Source organism: Aulostomus chinensis, chromosome 4 (assembly GCF_037954235.1).
Source record: "Aulostomus chinensis isolate RoL2024-O1b breed Wild chromosome 4, RoL_Achi_v1.0, whole genome shotgun sequence".
NCBI lineage: Eukaryota > Metazoa > Chordata > Actinopteri > Syngnathiformes > Aulostomidae > Aulostomus > Aulostomus chinensis.
Window position 1 is genome coordinate 12,177,221 of NC_141323.1, and position 16,953 is coordinate 12,194,173.

The window sequence follows — 16,953 nt, forward strand, 5'->3', positions numbered from 1 at the left end:
GCGTCGTCCTCGGCGACGCCTCGGATTGTTGCGGTTTCACCTGTCGGGATCGTTTGAAATCGTCTTTTAAACTTTAGATTTGAGTTTGTAGGGAAATAAGCCAGAGTTGTGGGAACCCTCTCTCTCATCTGGTGAACAGGTGATGATGATTTATCGCGAGGACTAAAATCTTTTTCCACGTCAGAGTTCTGGTGTTCGTCACTCTGCACTCTTTATCTCAAGAACTAAAGGCTCTGGAGAGGAATCCTAACCCTCAACACTGCCGTTTCATCATGTCGCCTCTAATATGACATGCAGCCGTCAGCTCCTCTGTATTCCTGCTCTGTCCCTGGGATTCAAGCGTCCATACGACCTTTTTCCCCTCTGACGGACGCTGACGTTGGCGTGAGCTCTTGTGGACTGGCAGTGATGGTGACAGCCAGATGTTGAGGTTATTCAGAGCCCATCAAGAGTCTGTCAGGGGGACCATCATATCAGAGGAACACTCGCTGAAAGAGTCAACTGTCACATGATCAAAATAGAACGGAGGAGCTCAACTAGCTGTCTGTCTTTTCTTTGTGTTTAAGGTCAATATTTCACATGAGGACGCTGGGCTCTAGCTGCTCCTGGATCTATACCGTCACGTGCTGGCCTGCCAGTGTGGGATCATGGGATCATGGGTGGCGCCACATGGAGGCTGACCTTTTCAGCCATGTTGTCACCTGCCCATGTCGGCTCTGGGTGCCACTCCCAGCGTAACATGTCTGAGTGTCAGTGTGGTAAAGCTCCAGTGAGGCGAAAACCACAAGTGAAAGAGGAGGACGACAGCAGGATACAGCACGCACACACACACACACACACACACAGTTTGATAGCATCCATTCCGAAGGCTGGAGAAGTTTCAGACAAAATAAAGGAAGCCAGAAATTTGTCGAAAAGTCACAGAAATCTGCTTCAAACACGCCTGTGCATGAACCACTCCAGTGCTTCAGTGAAAAATCAAATATCCGCTGGCTGTTTTCCAGTTTTCAGCCAGTTCTCGCCCTCAGCTTGATCCAAACGCCACAGATTTCCTTCAAATAAATGTATGTTTGAGTAAAAATGACACGGTTTATCATCATGATTATCAAGACAAAATGTGCCATGGTAAATTATGGCCTTGAATTTTTATTCTTACTGCTCGGACGTAAGCAGACGATCTAGAGAATGCCAAGTCGTGAAAACTTGGAGCGGCGTCATCGCAATGCTGGTCCGTCACAAGAAGAACTCTCGGATGTCAGCAGAGATACAGAGTTCACATACATGAATGCACGTGACTCTTATAAGACCCAATCCCAACAACACACCTCAGAGCAGCGGCGAAGAGCAAACACAAGCGCAGGTTTGTGAATCCCACAGATCACCTCACACCTCCCGACCGCGTCAAGGTGGTTTGCTCTGGCTACTCAAGTGTTAAAACTAAAACTTCATATAGTTGCTGTGTGGTTGTTCTTTAAATAAAGTTATGACAAATCCACGTAGCTATGACGGATTCATTTAACATGTCCTGTCAGCCCAGGTTGTCCTGAAAAGCTGTTCAAGGTGCGATCGTGCGCCAGGGGGTCGGAGGTGTAGGGAGCCGTTTCACAGCAGGCGGAACCAAAAAGGACCTTTGACTCCTTCACGTAAACACGCAGCCGTCGCAGGAGTCCTCGCCGTCCTCGCCTCAGCTCCAGTGGAAGGCTGTGGCGCAGCTTCAGCTGGAGCTGCCTGAAAGCTAACAGGGATAATTGCCTTGTTAGAGCCTCCTATGAAAGCAGCTCCCCAGCGAGCTGCCGCGGGGAGCGGTCATGCATTTATGGATGAACCCTGCACTCCTCCTACAGCCGACCACCTGCCAGCTGAGGCCGGGGAACTGTGGTCCGACGAAGAGGACACACGCGCACGCGCACCTTGTGGTTGACAGCCATTTTCCAGAGGAAGTGGACTGTAGGTGACAGATGGATGATTAGTGTGTGTGAGTCTGTCTAATCCATCTGCACAGAGTCGACTCACACACACGCTGTTTACATACTGCAGCGTGGCTCGGAGAGGTGACGCCACTTTCTGCAGCCCCGCCATTCACCACAGATCTTCTTGATCCTGCGACAGCCTGGCCGAGGAAGACGAAGATGATGATGATGATGATGATGAGGTCTGTGTGTCCTTCCCGGGGGACGCTGCTTATGGCTGAAGACGCACCTGTGCTGCTCCCCTGCTGACCAGGCGGTCAGGATGTTGATGATGATGATAAGGAGGAGGGAAGGAGTTGCCCGCCCCCCCCCCCCCCATCCTGCTTCATAACACAACCCAACTTCTCAACGGGAGGCCGGCGCTGCCATGGTAACGGCATAGCGTGACCTTCAGAGGCCACTGGCGCTCCCCAGAGCAGCCGCCTCCTATTCTGCTTCTCATGGACTTTGAGTCATGGAAGCTGTGATTCACACGGTTTCTCTCTCTCTCTCTCTCTCTTTTTAGCAGATGAGAACATTTGGTCACCGGTGAAGGAACTGTGCTGCTGCTGCAAGGAGATGTTACAGCGCCACCTACGTACGGGTGGGGCGATTTAAGCCATTTGTTCCTGTAGAATGTCATGATACAGGAATCTGCAATCAGCAGTAATCAATGACAGTCACTTTATCAGAACCAGCAGAGGAACACTCAAGGAACAGATGTTCCCTAGTGGAACCTTCATGCTGGCTCGGCTCCCTCAACCAACCACAGGTGGAACAGGAACTTCCTGTCGGGAGGGTCTGGATCCTCTTGTGCCAGCGCCCCTCCCAGAGCTCAGAACATCCTACTGGTGAGCCTCCAGCTGGGGCTAAGAACACTGCCCCCCACTGGAGGAGAGTGGGAAGTGCCACACTTTCTACAGGACCACTCCAATGTTGGGTTAGCTTCATGTTTGTTCTTGCACAAACAAAAAAACAAACTTTGCACTCTAAAGATGAGCAGTGATGATGTTTCCAATCATTATCAGACTGTGTGTGTAAGGAGGAATTCAAGCCTCTCGGATGGGGATCCAACAACCAGACAATTTTTTTTTTTTTTTAAAGATCGATTGGGATACACATCGTATCCCGTTGCCGTGGCAACCTCGGGGGCCGGGATGGAATCTTCAGAGCAGATGACTCAATTCCCGCTGGAGAACCGAGCCACTCAAGTCTGTCATCATCTGCCTCCGCTGCACAGGGGCCTACTACTGTGTGTGTGTGTGTGCGCACGCGCACTCAATCCTGCCATGTGTGTGTGTGTAGAAGTCTGTTTTACTGTTCAGAGTAGAATGTCCACGTGACTCCAGTGCTAATCAGACTGTAAGTGTGTGCGCCCCCCCCCCCCCCCCCAGGACTGACTCTCACAGTGCTGAGGAGTGACGGGACGTTGTGGAAACGTTGCCCGGAAGCACCAGGGTCAGAGACTGATGACTAACGGAGTTGAATGCTGGACAAACGTCACCGAGCGGCCGAGGCAGAAGAACCACCGAGACCCAGGATTCAGTTATTCGTCGGACAACAATCGGACAAACTCCATAGCCGCGTTCCTGAGGGTTCGCCGGTGAATTTAGAGGAAAGAGGTTTCTCCTTCGTTTGTCTTTGTTAGCAGAGTCAAGTCAAGGCCCCCCCGCGTCCTCCATCAGCTGGAAGTGCTTTGTGTTTATTCTGTGACCTGCAGCGCTTCCTCATGAATATTGAAGTCCAAATCAAAGCCTGTTAGTTGTTAATTCTATTCAGAATATTTATCAGCCTGGCAGATTAGGCTCAGATTCTCAGATGAGAGAGAGGAGAGTCTTCGACATCCAGTCAAGTCCAGGCTGCTTATCAAAAAATCAAAAAGGAAGCTTCTATACTGCGACATCAATTTCAGGCTAATAACTTAGAAGTTCATTACTGGTGTGAAAGCGTCCATATCTGTTGTCAAACTGGGTGTCTCCATGTGCATTCTCCCTTACTACCAGCAGGGGCCGACACCACCGCTCGCAAAAAATGAAGTTATGCTTATTAAACTGCACAGAAAGACTTAAAACACTCGCTAGCTTTTCCTCAAAGAACCCGATACTAGTCATGAGTGTTTACGCTCCTGTCCAACACCTGTCGAACATAAATGCCATACACACAGCAGGTAGCTGCCCAGTGCTCAGAAACCACAAACACTGCAGCTAAACCTTAGTTTTATTCTGTCTACATGCAAGACAGCACTTAAATGCTAACGGTTCATGCCAAGAAGCTACGTGAAAACACCCACCAGAGGTAAAAATGTGACCCACAAATACAACGCCAACTATTTTTTTAGCAGCTTTAGCCGTTTAAAGACATCCGCCGCACACAAATGCTGATTCTAAAATAAATGACGCATTTCACAATGTATCTGAGCTTCTTTTCTGAATTATACTCTGCAAAAAAATTTTTTGCAACAGCCTGCATACACGTGGGTTCTGAGACACCCGCAAAAGGCCGAAAATGACAGATGAATCCGTTCGGCTCTAAAAAGAGACGTGGAAAAAAACCATCTCCGTCCCGGTGGTCCTACAAAATTGGACTCTTATTCCTCCGAGGAAATTCTTGTTCAAGAGCATCTCGTCTTCCTTCGATACTGACGGAGGACGAGGGCCTTGAACTGGCTTGCTGTGATAGAAACGGGCAACAAGGATCCAGCAGAGGAAATTACAAAAGAGAAAAACTCCCGCCAGCATCGCTCTATCCATCCGTCCTCACCCTATCTGGCATCTCATCGGCGTGGATGAGTGCACTACAGACCCAGGAGGAGATGGGGAGATTGGCCGGAGAACCAAGAGCATGAAACCCAGCGATAATGAAATATGTCTGGGTTCCTTCAAAAACCAAGATAGGGTCCGTCTGTCGTCTCTGAAGTGACCATCTATTTACATCAGTGCGACGGCGGATCACGTCTGGAACATCTGTAATATCTAGTGAATGTTTGCAGGTGAAATCTCTGTGGATGTCAGGAATGAGATGATTCAGGGTGATTTTTATTTTATTTTTTTTTTATCATGAAGGGAAATCATAACGTGGCAGCCAGAAACAACAGTTCAAACAATCTGTTAAAATAAATAAGTGCTGAAAATCTGTACCAAAAATATAAAAGTCCGATCAAGTTTTCTTTACATAAACCAAATATTTACTAAATAATACTAAATATCATCCAATTTCAACGAATGCTATTGCATCCACCTGTCAATTTCAGCTGTCACTGAGCGAAGATTTCATGTTCCTGTGGGCGTGGCCAAACAGATTTCTGTACAAAAACAAAACTTTATAATTTTTTTCAAACTGGATTATAAACTGTTGAGGAAAAAAAAAAAGCTTCAAATATTGTCATCCAGCTGTTCCGCCTCAACTCTCTGGGTTTTTTTTTTGTGGAGTTTCCTGGAGGCTTACTTCTTGATGCTAACATAACTGCTAACGGTTGCTAACCATAGCGGCTCTCCCACACTGAACCCTGAGGAGTCCAGTACTAAGCTGATGGAGAACTTACTTCAGACAGCTCTCTTTGTTGGCGTTAGCATCTGCTACACAGTTAGCTGGGCAGGTAATGTTAGCAACCCTACTAGCTGACTCAGCCTTGGATTCCCAGGGCCAAAAGCACCACGAAACTTCCCCGGTACTGTAACACCATGACTTCCAAGTTGGGGAGTGAGCTGATACAGCAGGGGGAAGGCCGAACAAATTTGATAGTGGAATATTTCATGGGTTGGAGACGAATAAGGCCCTCAGTTAGGAGTGCTAGGGAGGCTACATAAGCTGTTTTTGGTTAAATGGGTGTCACCAGGAAGTCCAGGTGTACTTGGCCGACACTGTGTTAATGGCTGACAAGGTTCAGGTGTGTAAACAACACCTACGCTCATGATGGAGGGAACAACGAACGGGTTTACAAGGCATTAGAGAGGTGGAGCTTAGCTTACCTGTGGTATCTTCACTTCCACAAAGTAGGCCAGCACCCGCTGTCACTCCCAGTGGCAGCATTTCCAGTCTGAGCCAGTTCAGTTCAGTTCAGAGGCCGGTGCTCCAGAACCGGTCAGAAGTCATCCAGGTGAATGGCTGTCAGGACTAGGCAGCTGAGGACTGACACTGCTGACACACCTGACCCTCATCAGCCACAAAGCTTCAACCATGTGTATGTCCTGGTAACGCCCCATTTTACCAAAAAAGGCTTAACCACACCCCTTATCTCTCCATGAAAACCAGTTAAGAGAATATATAAAGGAAATGGGGGGAAAAGAGGAACGATAGCCTACGCATTGTTAGCGGTGCTATCTTAGCCGCTGCATCATAGAAGTAAGATTGGGAACCAATGCTCTGACGTCATTGCTCCGTACGTCCTCGTTTCTTCATGGTTGAAGTGGCGGCGAAGCTTTTCCTGACAGCCTAACCGAGGATATGAATTGTTTTTGCCCTCTGTGGCGATTCCGAATGACAACCCTTAAAACTTCCCATAAAAATGCTAATGTGGATTATGACTAGAGCCCCCCAGCAGTTTCCTGCCGCTCTGAGAGGCCATCATCTAGTTGACATTAGTCCTGATATATGGTTCCCGTATGGACGCCGCTCTGTCATTAGGTGAGGGAATTACAATCGCTTAATGGAGGTTCCTCGGGGTGTTTGGTGTCCCAGGATGGTGGCCTTTCATGCAGTCAAGTTGATGATTGGCATGTGTGTGTGTGTGTGTGTGTGTGTGTATGTGTGTGTGATGAAAGGTAGTTGGTGGAACTGGAACCCTGCCGCCGCCGTCACATTGCATTACCAATTCAGCGGCGTGGTATCATCACATCAAATTAGTCTTAATGAACACAAGCGAGCCGACTGAAGAGAGAGATAATCAAACTTTTATTAAATGACTCAATCTTCCGTACATGCATAATGTAATGGAAACAGAGATGAGTCTGTTTGTGAGGCTATGATCTTTTACTCCAACATGTATGTATGTAGGTGTGTGTGTGTGTGTGTGTGTGTGTGTGTGTGTGTGTGTGTGTGTGTGTGTGTGAAAGCAGAGAAATCTATCGACTGTCTAAAAACCTTCAGATGATTTGCCACAGTGCAGGAGCTCAATGAAAAGAAGCTCAGTGAATTAATTGGGTCCTAAATACAGAAATAAAAAGCCTCTACCAGCTGAGCCTGTTCCCTTGAGTAAACAAAAAATTAATAAAGAAGAGAGAGATGCATTTAAAATAGTTTAGTCCTTCAGTTCATTTGGTTGTCATACAGAAATGCACTGTAGCTCACTGCGCACACCTTGGATGCTGGAAACAGAGCAGCTGCAACCACCTATCAAATGATGCAACGACGCAAATTGTAAACGAATTACAGACAAGCAAAAATGCTCCTCAATAAAAATCCATATATATACCAGACGAGGGTTTCACCCTAAACGAGCTCATCACGGACAAGTACAACACTCAGGGCGCTAACATTGAAATGTGTCAAACATCAATTTGATATTAAAGGAACCAACTTTTAGGAAAGTGTACTTAATAATCATCCTCCTGAGAGCCAGACAAGGGGCAGATACTCTTCCCTCTGTGCCGGCCGAGACTCAGAGACTGGCTAGCTAGCTTAGCACAATGCATGGTGGTGATTGGTAAGTGTTAGCATCTTAGTTCCTCTTCTCAGGATTCTGATTTCTATAGCGCAAGAGGGAGGATTTAATGTGAGTTTTGTTCAGCAAGGTAATGAAGGCCACCTGAATGACTTTGAAAGGGCAAATGCAGTCGTTGGAAGCACAGAGCTAAGGCTAACTGCTTTAAACTACTACGCCTGGTCAGGAAAGTAGGTCCAGGTATTCATCTGATTCCAAAATTACAATATTTTAAATCACTACGCAGCGAATGTTTAAAAAAAACATTCTATGTTGTATCGGTGCAGTTTCACACAGTTTATTTGATGTCTACAGCCGGAACGATGCTAACATTTCCCCGGCCGCTGCTGCTCAGCGTGCTAAGCTAACTAGCGGTCGGCCAGCTTCTCGGCTCCATGACGCAGCACAGAGGAGAGGAAGGTACGCATCTTCTCCTCTGGCTCTGGCGAGGAAGTCAAACCAGCAGATGTCTTAAAAAGTTGTTCCTTCAGGTTTTACTTGCTTGTGTCAGCTCAAGTTGGAGAGAAATCACGGGGGCTTGCAGAAGGAAGCTTCAAACCAGAGGAAATGTGGCACTGAAGTCAATCAATAAAGCACCAGGCTTTTTTAATTGCAAGGCCCTTATGCCCACTTTGGCTGATGGTACTGATGCAGTAATTAAATGCAGATTTAAACAATTAAAACATGTTGTTTTATTTGCTTGGGTGGCAGATCAGACGTGGACTTTTTGTGTGCTCTTGACTGCAGCACATACATTCATTAAAATTTTGCCTTTTTAAGATCTTCACACAAATTGAAAAATCTAAATGGCCTATGTACAATACATTTACATTAAATATGTATAACAGATGTTTCCCCTGACGGGACAAGAGAACCTGGGCCTCCTCGGGGGGGTGGGGGGTTCGGCTATGAAGCTCTGAGGACAACTACCTAAACTGTTGCACTTCTACGCACAAAGACAGAATCAAACAGATAAAGGGATTCCAGGGCAGGAGGTCGGGAGAGGGGCGGGACGCTCCGTCCTTCGGGAGGGAGGCCGGACCGCGCGGAACAGTTCTACCTCGTCAGCTGACCCACCACCTTCAGCAGAGTCTTGTTCTCCTGTTTGAGTTGCTCGTTCTCATCTTCAATGTCGTCCAAATCCTGAAGAAAGAGAGAAAGAGAAAGAGAGAGGGAGAGAGAGTGTTTTACTGCATGCATGAATATTCAAGAGCCTGCCTTTGAGGGCTGGGACAGACTGGCGCGCTCGTCTCCAGCCAGGCTACTTCAACAGCAGCAAATTAGATATTAACAGCTTCATTCACCTGCAAATGAGAGAGAATCTCAGTTGCCACGGCGCTGTGTCAAAGTGACACTCCTGATTTTTTGTTTGTTTGGTGTCGATGATCGGTCCTGATCACAAAGCTGCTGGGAATCAGCTCATTCACACGGGGGGGGGGGGGGGGGGGGGGGGATTTAAAATGTCATAGTGAGGAGGTCACGAATTTCTGCACAGCGTGTTGCTTCTGCGGGGCCACCGTCACAGACGTGGTTAAATCAGGTTCACTGGCATTTTTAAGACACCGAGACAGAGAGAAAACCAAATTCTTTCCGTGGCAGGAAAATGCATATTTGGACTTGATGACTCGACAGTTTTACTGGGTGTTTAAAGTCCCAAAGTAACCAAAGCGATGTCCGTCCCACTGCTCCGAGAGACACCGAGCAGTTTAAAAAGGGTCTTGTTGAAACTTTCATTTGAATGAATGTGAAACCGTTTCATTACGACGGCGCTCTGACGGCCGGTCACACACCCCTGGTTGTTCTCGCATGTCCAGACTGAATGAATCCTGCAGACCGGTGATAAATACGGGCAACTGAAAACATTTGCAGTGAAAATGAACATCCAGAAAGTTTTATTTTCATCATGAAAAAAGAAAACTTGAGGCAGCAGGCGGTGGTGCAGTGGTCAGCACTGTCCCCTCACAGCAAGAAGGTTCTGGGTTCGAGCCCCGGCTGGAGCACAGGGTCTTTCTGTGTGGAGTCTCCATGTTCTCCCTGTTCCTGCTGGGTTCTCTCTGGTACTCCAGCTTCCTCCACAGTCCAAAGACATCAAGAGGGGACCAGGTTAATCCAGACTCTAAATTGACCGTAGGTGTGGCTGGGAGAGCCAATGGTTGTCTGTCTCTATGTGTTGGCCCTGCCATGGACTGGTGACCTGTCCAGGGTGAACCCCGCCTCTCACCTGAAGGCTGCTCCACCCCCCATGACCCTTAACAGGATAAGAGGGAGAAAATGGATGGACGGATGGAAGAAAACTTGAGGGGAACGAAAACGCAAATGTTGTTTTTGTCCATCGCTTTGTCGTGTAATTCCAGAGATTTCTGACACTTGATGGTCTTAAATGTGCGCATTCTTAACTCCAGTATTTGTCAAGTGTATCAATAACACATCACAACATAATGCAGTACCAATACTCTGTTCAGGCCTTATTCAGGGCTCGGGCCTCCAGATGCGCCAAAACACCTGCACGCCGTAGGTATTGTGGTTTGTTTGAGGGTATCAGAGCTACGGCCGATATTTCTGCCATCAAGACTCCGTGGTAAAAAAAACGAATGTGTGATTTTCCGAGTCTGTTTTCCAGCCTCCACAAAATGTGTTGAAATGTTGTGTTGATACTGATAATATGGACGTGTTGGTATCGGCTGTTGGCCAGTGGTGTCATCAGTGGGTTCATCTGTACTCTTTGGTGTACATCCTGGTACTTTTGAAGCAGAAAAACACAAGAGAAAAAGACAAAGAAAAGACTCGGAATTCAAGTCAGTGAATCCAGTGGCCTTTACCACTCCGAATTCAAGACAATGAAAACCACTTAACACATTTTATGAGCTTAAAAACCAAATTCGTGTCCTGTTCTGAGTGATTAAAAAAATGTATTTCCGATCAAACAGAAAGTCTTTGTGTTCGGACAAAGAGATGTGGGACTTTCGCCTCTGAAATGCTGAACTGCTTTATCGCTCCGTGGAAGATCTCACAGATGGCCGAGTGCGCTGGGGTTCGCCACTAGACAGGATTTCTCTCTTCAAAGCGCATCGAGGTCCAGCGGCTGAGTTTATCTTTTCCTTCCCCAATAAAAAACACTGACTAACTGGAGGTTCAGCCGTTCTCCGCAGAGACGCCGCGGCCGACTGGATCAGCTCTTATCTCCTGCTTTGTCCTCTCAGGGACATTTCTGATGGCTATCGCCGCGCTGACCGTCCTTACGTGAAGCCCGTTTCTTACCTCCAGCTTCCTCTTTGTGCGATGCGATCAGCGGGATGCTGCCTGCAATGCTGCCGCAGTCATGTTTCGAGTGTCAAGATGACAACCGGGGAGCATTAATACGACGTGTAAAAATGTACACGGTGCTAATTCATATCTGCTGGAGGAGCAGTTCAGGCTCGGGGAGAGAGATGACCTGTTTGGTCAGGAATATTTGAGTCCCTCCCACTGGTTTTTGCTTTTCAAAAGCAGCTGCGTTTCAACCTCGAGCCTCAGTGACCCAGAAAACACCAGCGAAGACGCTGAGCTGAGGAGGGATTGTTGACAGTCCGGGGTGAGGAGCAGGTTCAGAGAGTTCTCTGAGGTTTCACGCCGGCCTCTGAATATAAATGGCCATCAACTCGGAGGGTATCACCTGACCTCTCAACCCTGACCGCTGTGAGAGGAGGAAAACAAGACCCCGACCTGTGAGGCCAAACTGAAAACACACAGCGTGACGCACAGACGGCTCTCCAAAAGATGAGCGCGGGTCACCGGTGTCTGCGTGTCCTAACTGATTTTCCTGAGGACACATTTTGCTCTGAGATATTTAATCAAAGACTTGATTGGAAAACAGAGTCACACGTGGACGTTGCGTGATTAATTCAACACGGCAATGAAAGAAGTCAATTCTGCTTTGTACTTTTGAATTCGGAAAAGGTTATTTTTGGGGAACCCAGCTGTGAGTTCAGGCCTTCTTTTTTTTTTTTTTTAAATGGCAGCTGATTGTGCTCTTTTCTCACCTTAGAAATAGACCGACAATAGCAGACTGATTGGCTAAAGGCGGTGGGGTTGGTACTCTGGTGGTCGTTACGTTTGGTAAGTGTGAACTTTTCACCATTTAATGAGGGAGGTTTTGATCTTTCGGTGCTGGCCGACGTTTCTACAGGGTCAAAAATCTCTTTCAGTACACTGGTCGTCTCTTCAAAGTAAAAGCACCAATGTTCTATTATCCCAGCTTGGTAACAGGTGTCCCTGACAGGAAGTTAGGCGATTCTGGTAGCGTTGGTACCTTCCTGATAGCATCTAAGCTAACGACACTCCGTGGTGTATATTTACACAACTTTTGCACTCTTGCCTTCCCCCCTCTCGTTTCACCAGGATCACTCTGGTCTCCCCGCTCCCTCTCTCACTCCCAGTGTCTCTGCTCATGTTTCACTGCTGGCGATTTTGGTTAACAGAGTAAAAAACATTTTAATTGATTATATATAAGAAAGGGATGCTCAAGGCTTTTTTTTTTTTTTTTTTGCTGATATCTGACGAGCCAATATTTTTCCATTTAATTTGTCCAACATCTGAAAAATACACAAACATTTTGAATGCAGAAGTTGTTGTTTTTTTTAAATCATAAATGATATATGTAAGACATTATTTCTTAACAAAAAAAAATGACAGACAACGAGCAAAGATTAAGAGACTGGGCCGATACTGATGTCATTTTTCAAAAATGACCATTATCTGCTGGTGTTATTTTGCTGACACCAATAAACGCCTCTCACGCTCCTCCACCTGTCTCTTGCGTTCAAATAAAACAAATTGTCAGAGATGGAAATCACCAACGTGGCTGAAAATGCTCCCAAGCTGAAAGGACATTGATTAAGATGAGGGTGAAATCCCACCAGCATTGCTCTCCTTGAGCCTTCCTCTCACGCTGGCCCTCAAACGTCATGAAACTGGGTTTTTTGCAAAGACATGAGAAATTATAATTACTCTGAGAAAATATCTGGTGTTACATTCCCAGAGACAATTTTTTTTTTTAAATCCACATACTAATGGACAGAATGACAAACACAGCAATTATACACAACTCCACTAAAATGCCAGGTGATGATTTACATCCCCCGCAAGCCGCCCACACACAAACACACAAAGGATCGCTGAAAATATCAGAGCTGGGAACGACGTCAGCTCAACTCACTCTGTTCAGCAAGTCGATTTCCTCCTTCAGCTTCCCGATGAGGTCGTCTTTGTCCTGGTGAGCCTTCAGCAACCTGGCGTTCTCCTGACGTTCTCTGGCCAGCTCCTATAATGTGCGCACGCAAGCACACACACACACACACACACACACACACACACACACACACACACACACACACACACACGACACGTTTCAGCAGAGAGGACTTGTATTAATTTCCTGGAGAGTTAACACACACCGTTTCCATAACCACCGCCTGCCTGACTGCAACCCTTCACTGTGGATTTATTGTAACTTCTGTCAGCCTTCGGCAGCCAGACATGTCCTGGTCACGCCTTCCATTTGAGTCAAAAGTGTCTCGGGGCTGCAAGAGGTGGCGTCGAGCGCATCAAAAATCACAGTTCTATGACTCACTGTACTGTAGCCACCATCATACACGGAGCTTTAGGTACAAGGTTCAAGCTGTTCGTTAGCCAGTTAATGATAAAACTCCTGAAGCCTCAGGCAAAGTTGTTCTGCTTGAGCAGCCCACCGTTAGCCGGGAAGTTAGCGACAATGTTGACCGAGGCTAACAGGCCAAGGCCTGCTTGTGAGTGCAGCTGTTTTATGTGAAATGTATTAAAATGATTGATGTGGGCCATTATTTTGATATCAAATGTCATGCAAATTGAATGGTTTTGCTACCAACTACCAATTTTTTTAAAAAATTTATTTCTCTGGCCCTGTCTAACTGTTGTGTGGCCCGGAGAAATAAAATTCTTATTCTGTGTGATAACATATTCCTATTTTCATACTTCATGTGAAGATTTTTGGGGGGGAAATTGTCAAATATAAATGTTAATACTCATGTATTTTAGTTTGTTTCTTATTTCATAATTATTGTTTATTTTTAATTGATAATATCCTTCCTTCTTCCCTCTTCCCGCTGCTGAAACTATTTAAATTTCCCCTGTGTGGATTAATAAAGTATCCTTATTCCTAACTCGTAGTTGTCATCACTTTATCTATTTTATCGTTGTGGTGGTTATTTTGTCCAGTTAAAAGGCACAACATTTTCGGATAAAACGTGAGCGCTCCTTTTCCCTCCAACATCAGATTCAAAATCACGAGACAAGCAACGTGCGCGTACGTGTAAAACTGCTGGTTATAATGAAAACGATGCACGTACCAGGAATTCCTCCCTTCCATTTTTTCACCTTTCTTTTGCAGATAAGCATGAAAGTGTTTCCATAGAAACCAATTGAGCCGGTACAGGGGGGGAAGCACAAAGCACACTGTAGCTGCTATAGAAAAAAAAAAGGATAAAAAAAAAAGCAAAAAAAAAAGCTGCACCAGTGAAACTCTATTCATCGGATTTAATAAAGCGCCCACAGAAAACTGCAGCTTTGAAGTCTCGCAGAAATTCAGGTGAAATTCCTGAGCTTCTGACAGACTGACACAGCGCTTTAAGACGGCTTTAATCTGAACGTGTCTCCTGTGGCCGGGGTCAGGACTGGACATGGCTCCAGCTTTGATAGAAGCCAAGCTTGACTGCTGAATATAGAACTGATCCACTCCCCTAAAGGGCTCGGAAGCTTTGAGACAGACCTTTTTGTTGTTGGTTTTTTTTAAAAAGAAAATTGTATCTGCCACTGCTCAATTCCGTGGTTTTATGCTCGTGTCGGTGGAGCCTCAGCGATGATATGACGGATCTGCGTCCTGAAAAAAACCCACACCACCACTCACCCTCACGTCAGGAGTCGCAGCTCTTTTTAAAAGCCCCCCCCCCCTTTTTTTTTCTTTCAAAAATGACAAGAGTGGAGCTCCTACAGTGACAGGAGCGGCGTAGGAGGCAACGACGTATCTGCGCTGTAAAAGGTCATTTCTTCAAGAACAAAGAGGACAATTTCTGCCAGAGCTGAGCCGAAAAGTTCCAGCCAGACGAGCAGAAGTCGGGGCGGCTGCTCAATGGACTCAGAAGTGGAAATTCATCTGAACAAAGAAACCACTGATTAAGGCTTTCAGTCAGGCCACAAAGAGTTTTGTATAGATCCTTACAAAGACCACTGAGGAGCTGATAGGGCTTGGCAATAATAGTAGATGTCAATCACATAGCGGATGTTTCCTCTGGGAATTTAGATTTCCTTTAGTATTCTGGAGACAATTTCGCTGTGGTTACACCCAGGGAAGTGGCGCAGATAAAAACCGAGCTCAGCTTTGGACTGGGCTTTTGATTCTCCATCAGAATTCATTCTTTCCAGGACATTTTCCACCAGACTTTACATGCATGCATACTTATTGTTGGGGGGTTGCAATCAATAATCGCACTCAGGTACATTTCTTCACCTATTTCACCCTTTTTCTAAATCAAAATTCCATATTTGGCCGACAGGACAAAGCCTCGGGTTTTTTTTCCCTCACCGGTGAAGATATTAAAGTGAAACTGAAAGTTGATCCCACCTCCTTGTGCTGCCCTCTGACGGTTTTCATGATGTCCCCCCCCCCCCCCTTCAAACAGTCTTTTGTTATTGTTGTCGTTATTTCAGCTGTGACTTTTGATTTCGTGCCCCGGGCTACAGCTAAGCAGGCCCGCTCAACGCTCTGGTGGTGCGCTTGTTTCAAAAGCACTTGTCCTTCCATTTAATTGTAAAGCAAATTCCAAGCAGTTCAGGTGTGTTTCCATTGGGCTCAAGGTTTGGTCCCCTTCAAGCAGGTGTGAAAGCTCATTCCTGAAACTGGGGGCTTGTTGTTAATTAATTAATAATTCGATAAATCCAAATGCTGCATTTTGGGAATCACTGAGTGAGCCCCTGGGATGTTTCTAGACGGGACCAGCCACCCTGGCTTGGTGGACGGGACGGCGGAATCCAATAATAGCAAATGAAGTGACTGAGAAATGCAGTGAAATCCAAGAAGAGCAAATATGAAAGGGCCTTTGCAGTGTGAATAAACATTAATTTAGTTGATATTTTTGACTGTTTTGTCCAAATGGGAGTGTGACAAAAGGGGCTTCAAGCATAAAAAAAATGAATTTGGGGAAAAGAAATATTTGCCAAAAACAAACAACAAATGAACAGATTTTTAAAGACCTCTTATACCTTTTCCAGCTCCTCCATCCTTTTCTCCAGACTTCCTGATGGCGCGGCTCCTCCGTCTCTGTCGTGGCGGCTGTGGCGTTGCCTGCTGTTCCCGCCCAGCTCCTCCTCGGATCCTGTAGAACTGTTCCAAACACAGAGCTCCCTCAGCTACCGCAACTTCACTCTAAAGTCCCTCACATGAGAAAGAAAAGTTCAAAAACGTGCCAATATTTTCTCTCTCTCTCCATTATTTCAGATCCACTACTCAGGCGACTGCATTCACATGGAGGCTGTTTGAAGGTACGAATCACAGGTGCGTCATTAGGCTTCAATGGGATGACACATCCATCATCAAAAGAACAGGTGAGACTGTCGTCAGCCTTTTGCCCCTTCAATTAGGCCTGCATTATCAGCAGCCGCTGCCTTCTACTCCATGAATGGAGGGGGAAGCTGTGGAGAGTTTGCAACTTTGGTGCAAAAAGGATTCTGATTAAGAAACAATTTGCACGCTACTCAAGAACGGCAGTTGTGCGTCACTGTTCTTTCGGCGAGGAAAACATCTTTTTAGAGGTTTTGGTTTGTAGCCCAAGCAGAAAATTATGTCTTTATCTTCTAATTCACTTCCTAACTGCTTGGGGACATGTTCTGGGGGGGGGGGGGGGGGGCGTTTATTTTCTTGCTGACCACACTTAAATAATTGTGGAAACTTGGAAGGAGTTTCAGGCGCTGTAAATCCCAACCCCGCCCTCTCTTGCCCACATTCCCGACAACCTTCAATCCCAGTGGGAGCCGACATGTGCCAGGTTAATAAAATCTCTCTGGGAATGACATTACTGGGGGGTGCGTGGGCTGCACTGAATCATCTGGACGAGGTGATCGGCGTTGTTTTGTATCCCAAACAGACAGAATAATCCATCGAATCTTGGGTTGTGTGCAGCTCAAATCAGCGCGACTTCCACTGCTCAGAAACAGGCTGAGAGTGACATCAGACAGGCGGAAACGAGGGTGCAGGAATCCGTCACGACGCTGGAAATGAACACCTGGATATACAGGTTTTTTTTTTGCTATCCTTAAACCACAGTGGATAGTAAGATACTACATACATGTACACGCTAC

General features: G+C 46.3%; 2 protein-coding genes across 5 annotated transcripts in view; both read right to left on the minus strand.

Moving 5' to 3' along the window:
* syt1a (synaptotagmin Ia) overlaps window positions 1-6,139 on the minus strand; it is a 192,929-nt gene extending 186,790 nt beyond the window's left edge. For 3 of the 4 annotated variants that reach the window (XM_086201833.1, XM_086201831.1, XM_086201828.1), the window contains exon 1: window positions 5,918-6,132. The gene's annotated coding sequence lies outside the window, so the exon portion shown is untranslated. Of the gene's footprint in view, window positions 1-5,917 lie in introns of all 4 variants that reach the window. The other variant, XM_086201835.1, reaches the window with a different exon arrangement.
* Window positions 6,140-6,816: 677 nt separating this feature from the next.
* The window catches only part of pawr (PRKC, apoptosis, WT1, regulator), a 58,669-nt gene continuing 48,532 nt past the window's right edge, over window positions 6,817-16,953 (minus strand). The window contains exons 5-7 of the mRNA XM_086201837.1: window positions 15,859-15,979; window positions 12,782-12,886; window positions 6,817-8,730 (exon numbers count right to left, since the gene is read on the minus strand). Of these exons, the coding sequence (XP_086057963.1) occupies window positions 8,644-8,730; window positions 12,782-12,886; window positions 15,859-15,979 (313 nt within the window). The 3' untranslated portion in view covers window positions 6,817-8,643. The remainder of the gene's footprint in view (window positions 8,731-12,781; window positions 12,887-15,858; window positions 15,980-16,953) is intronic.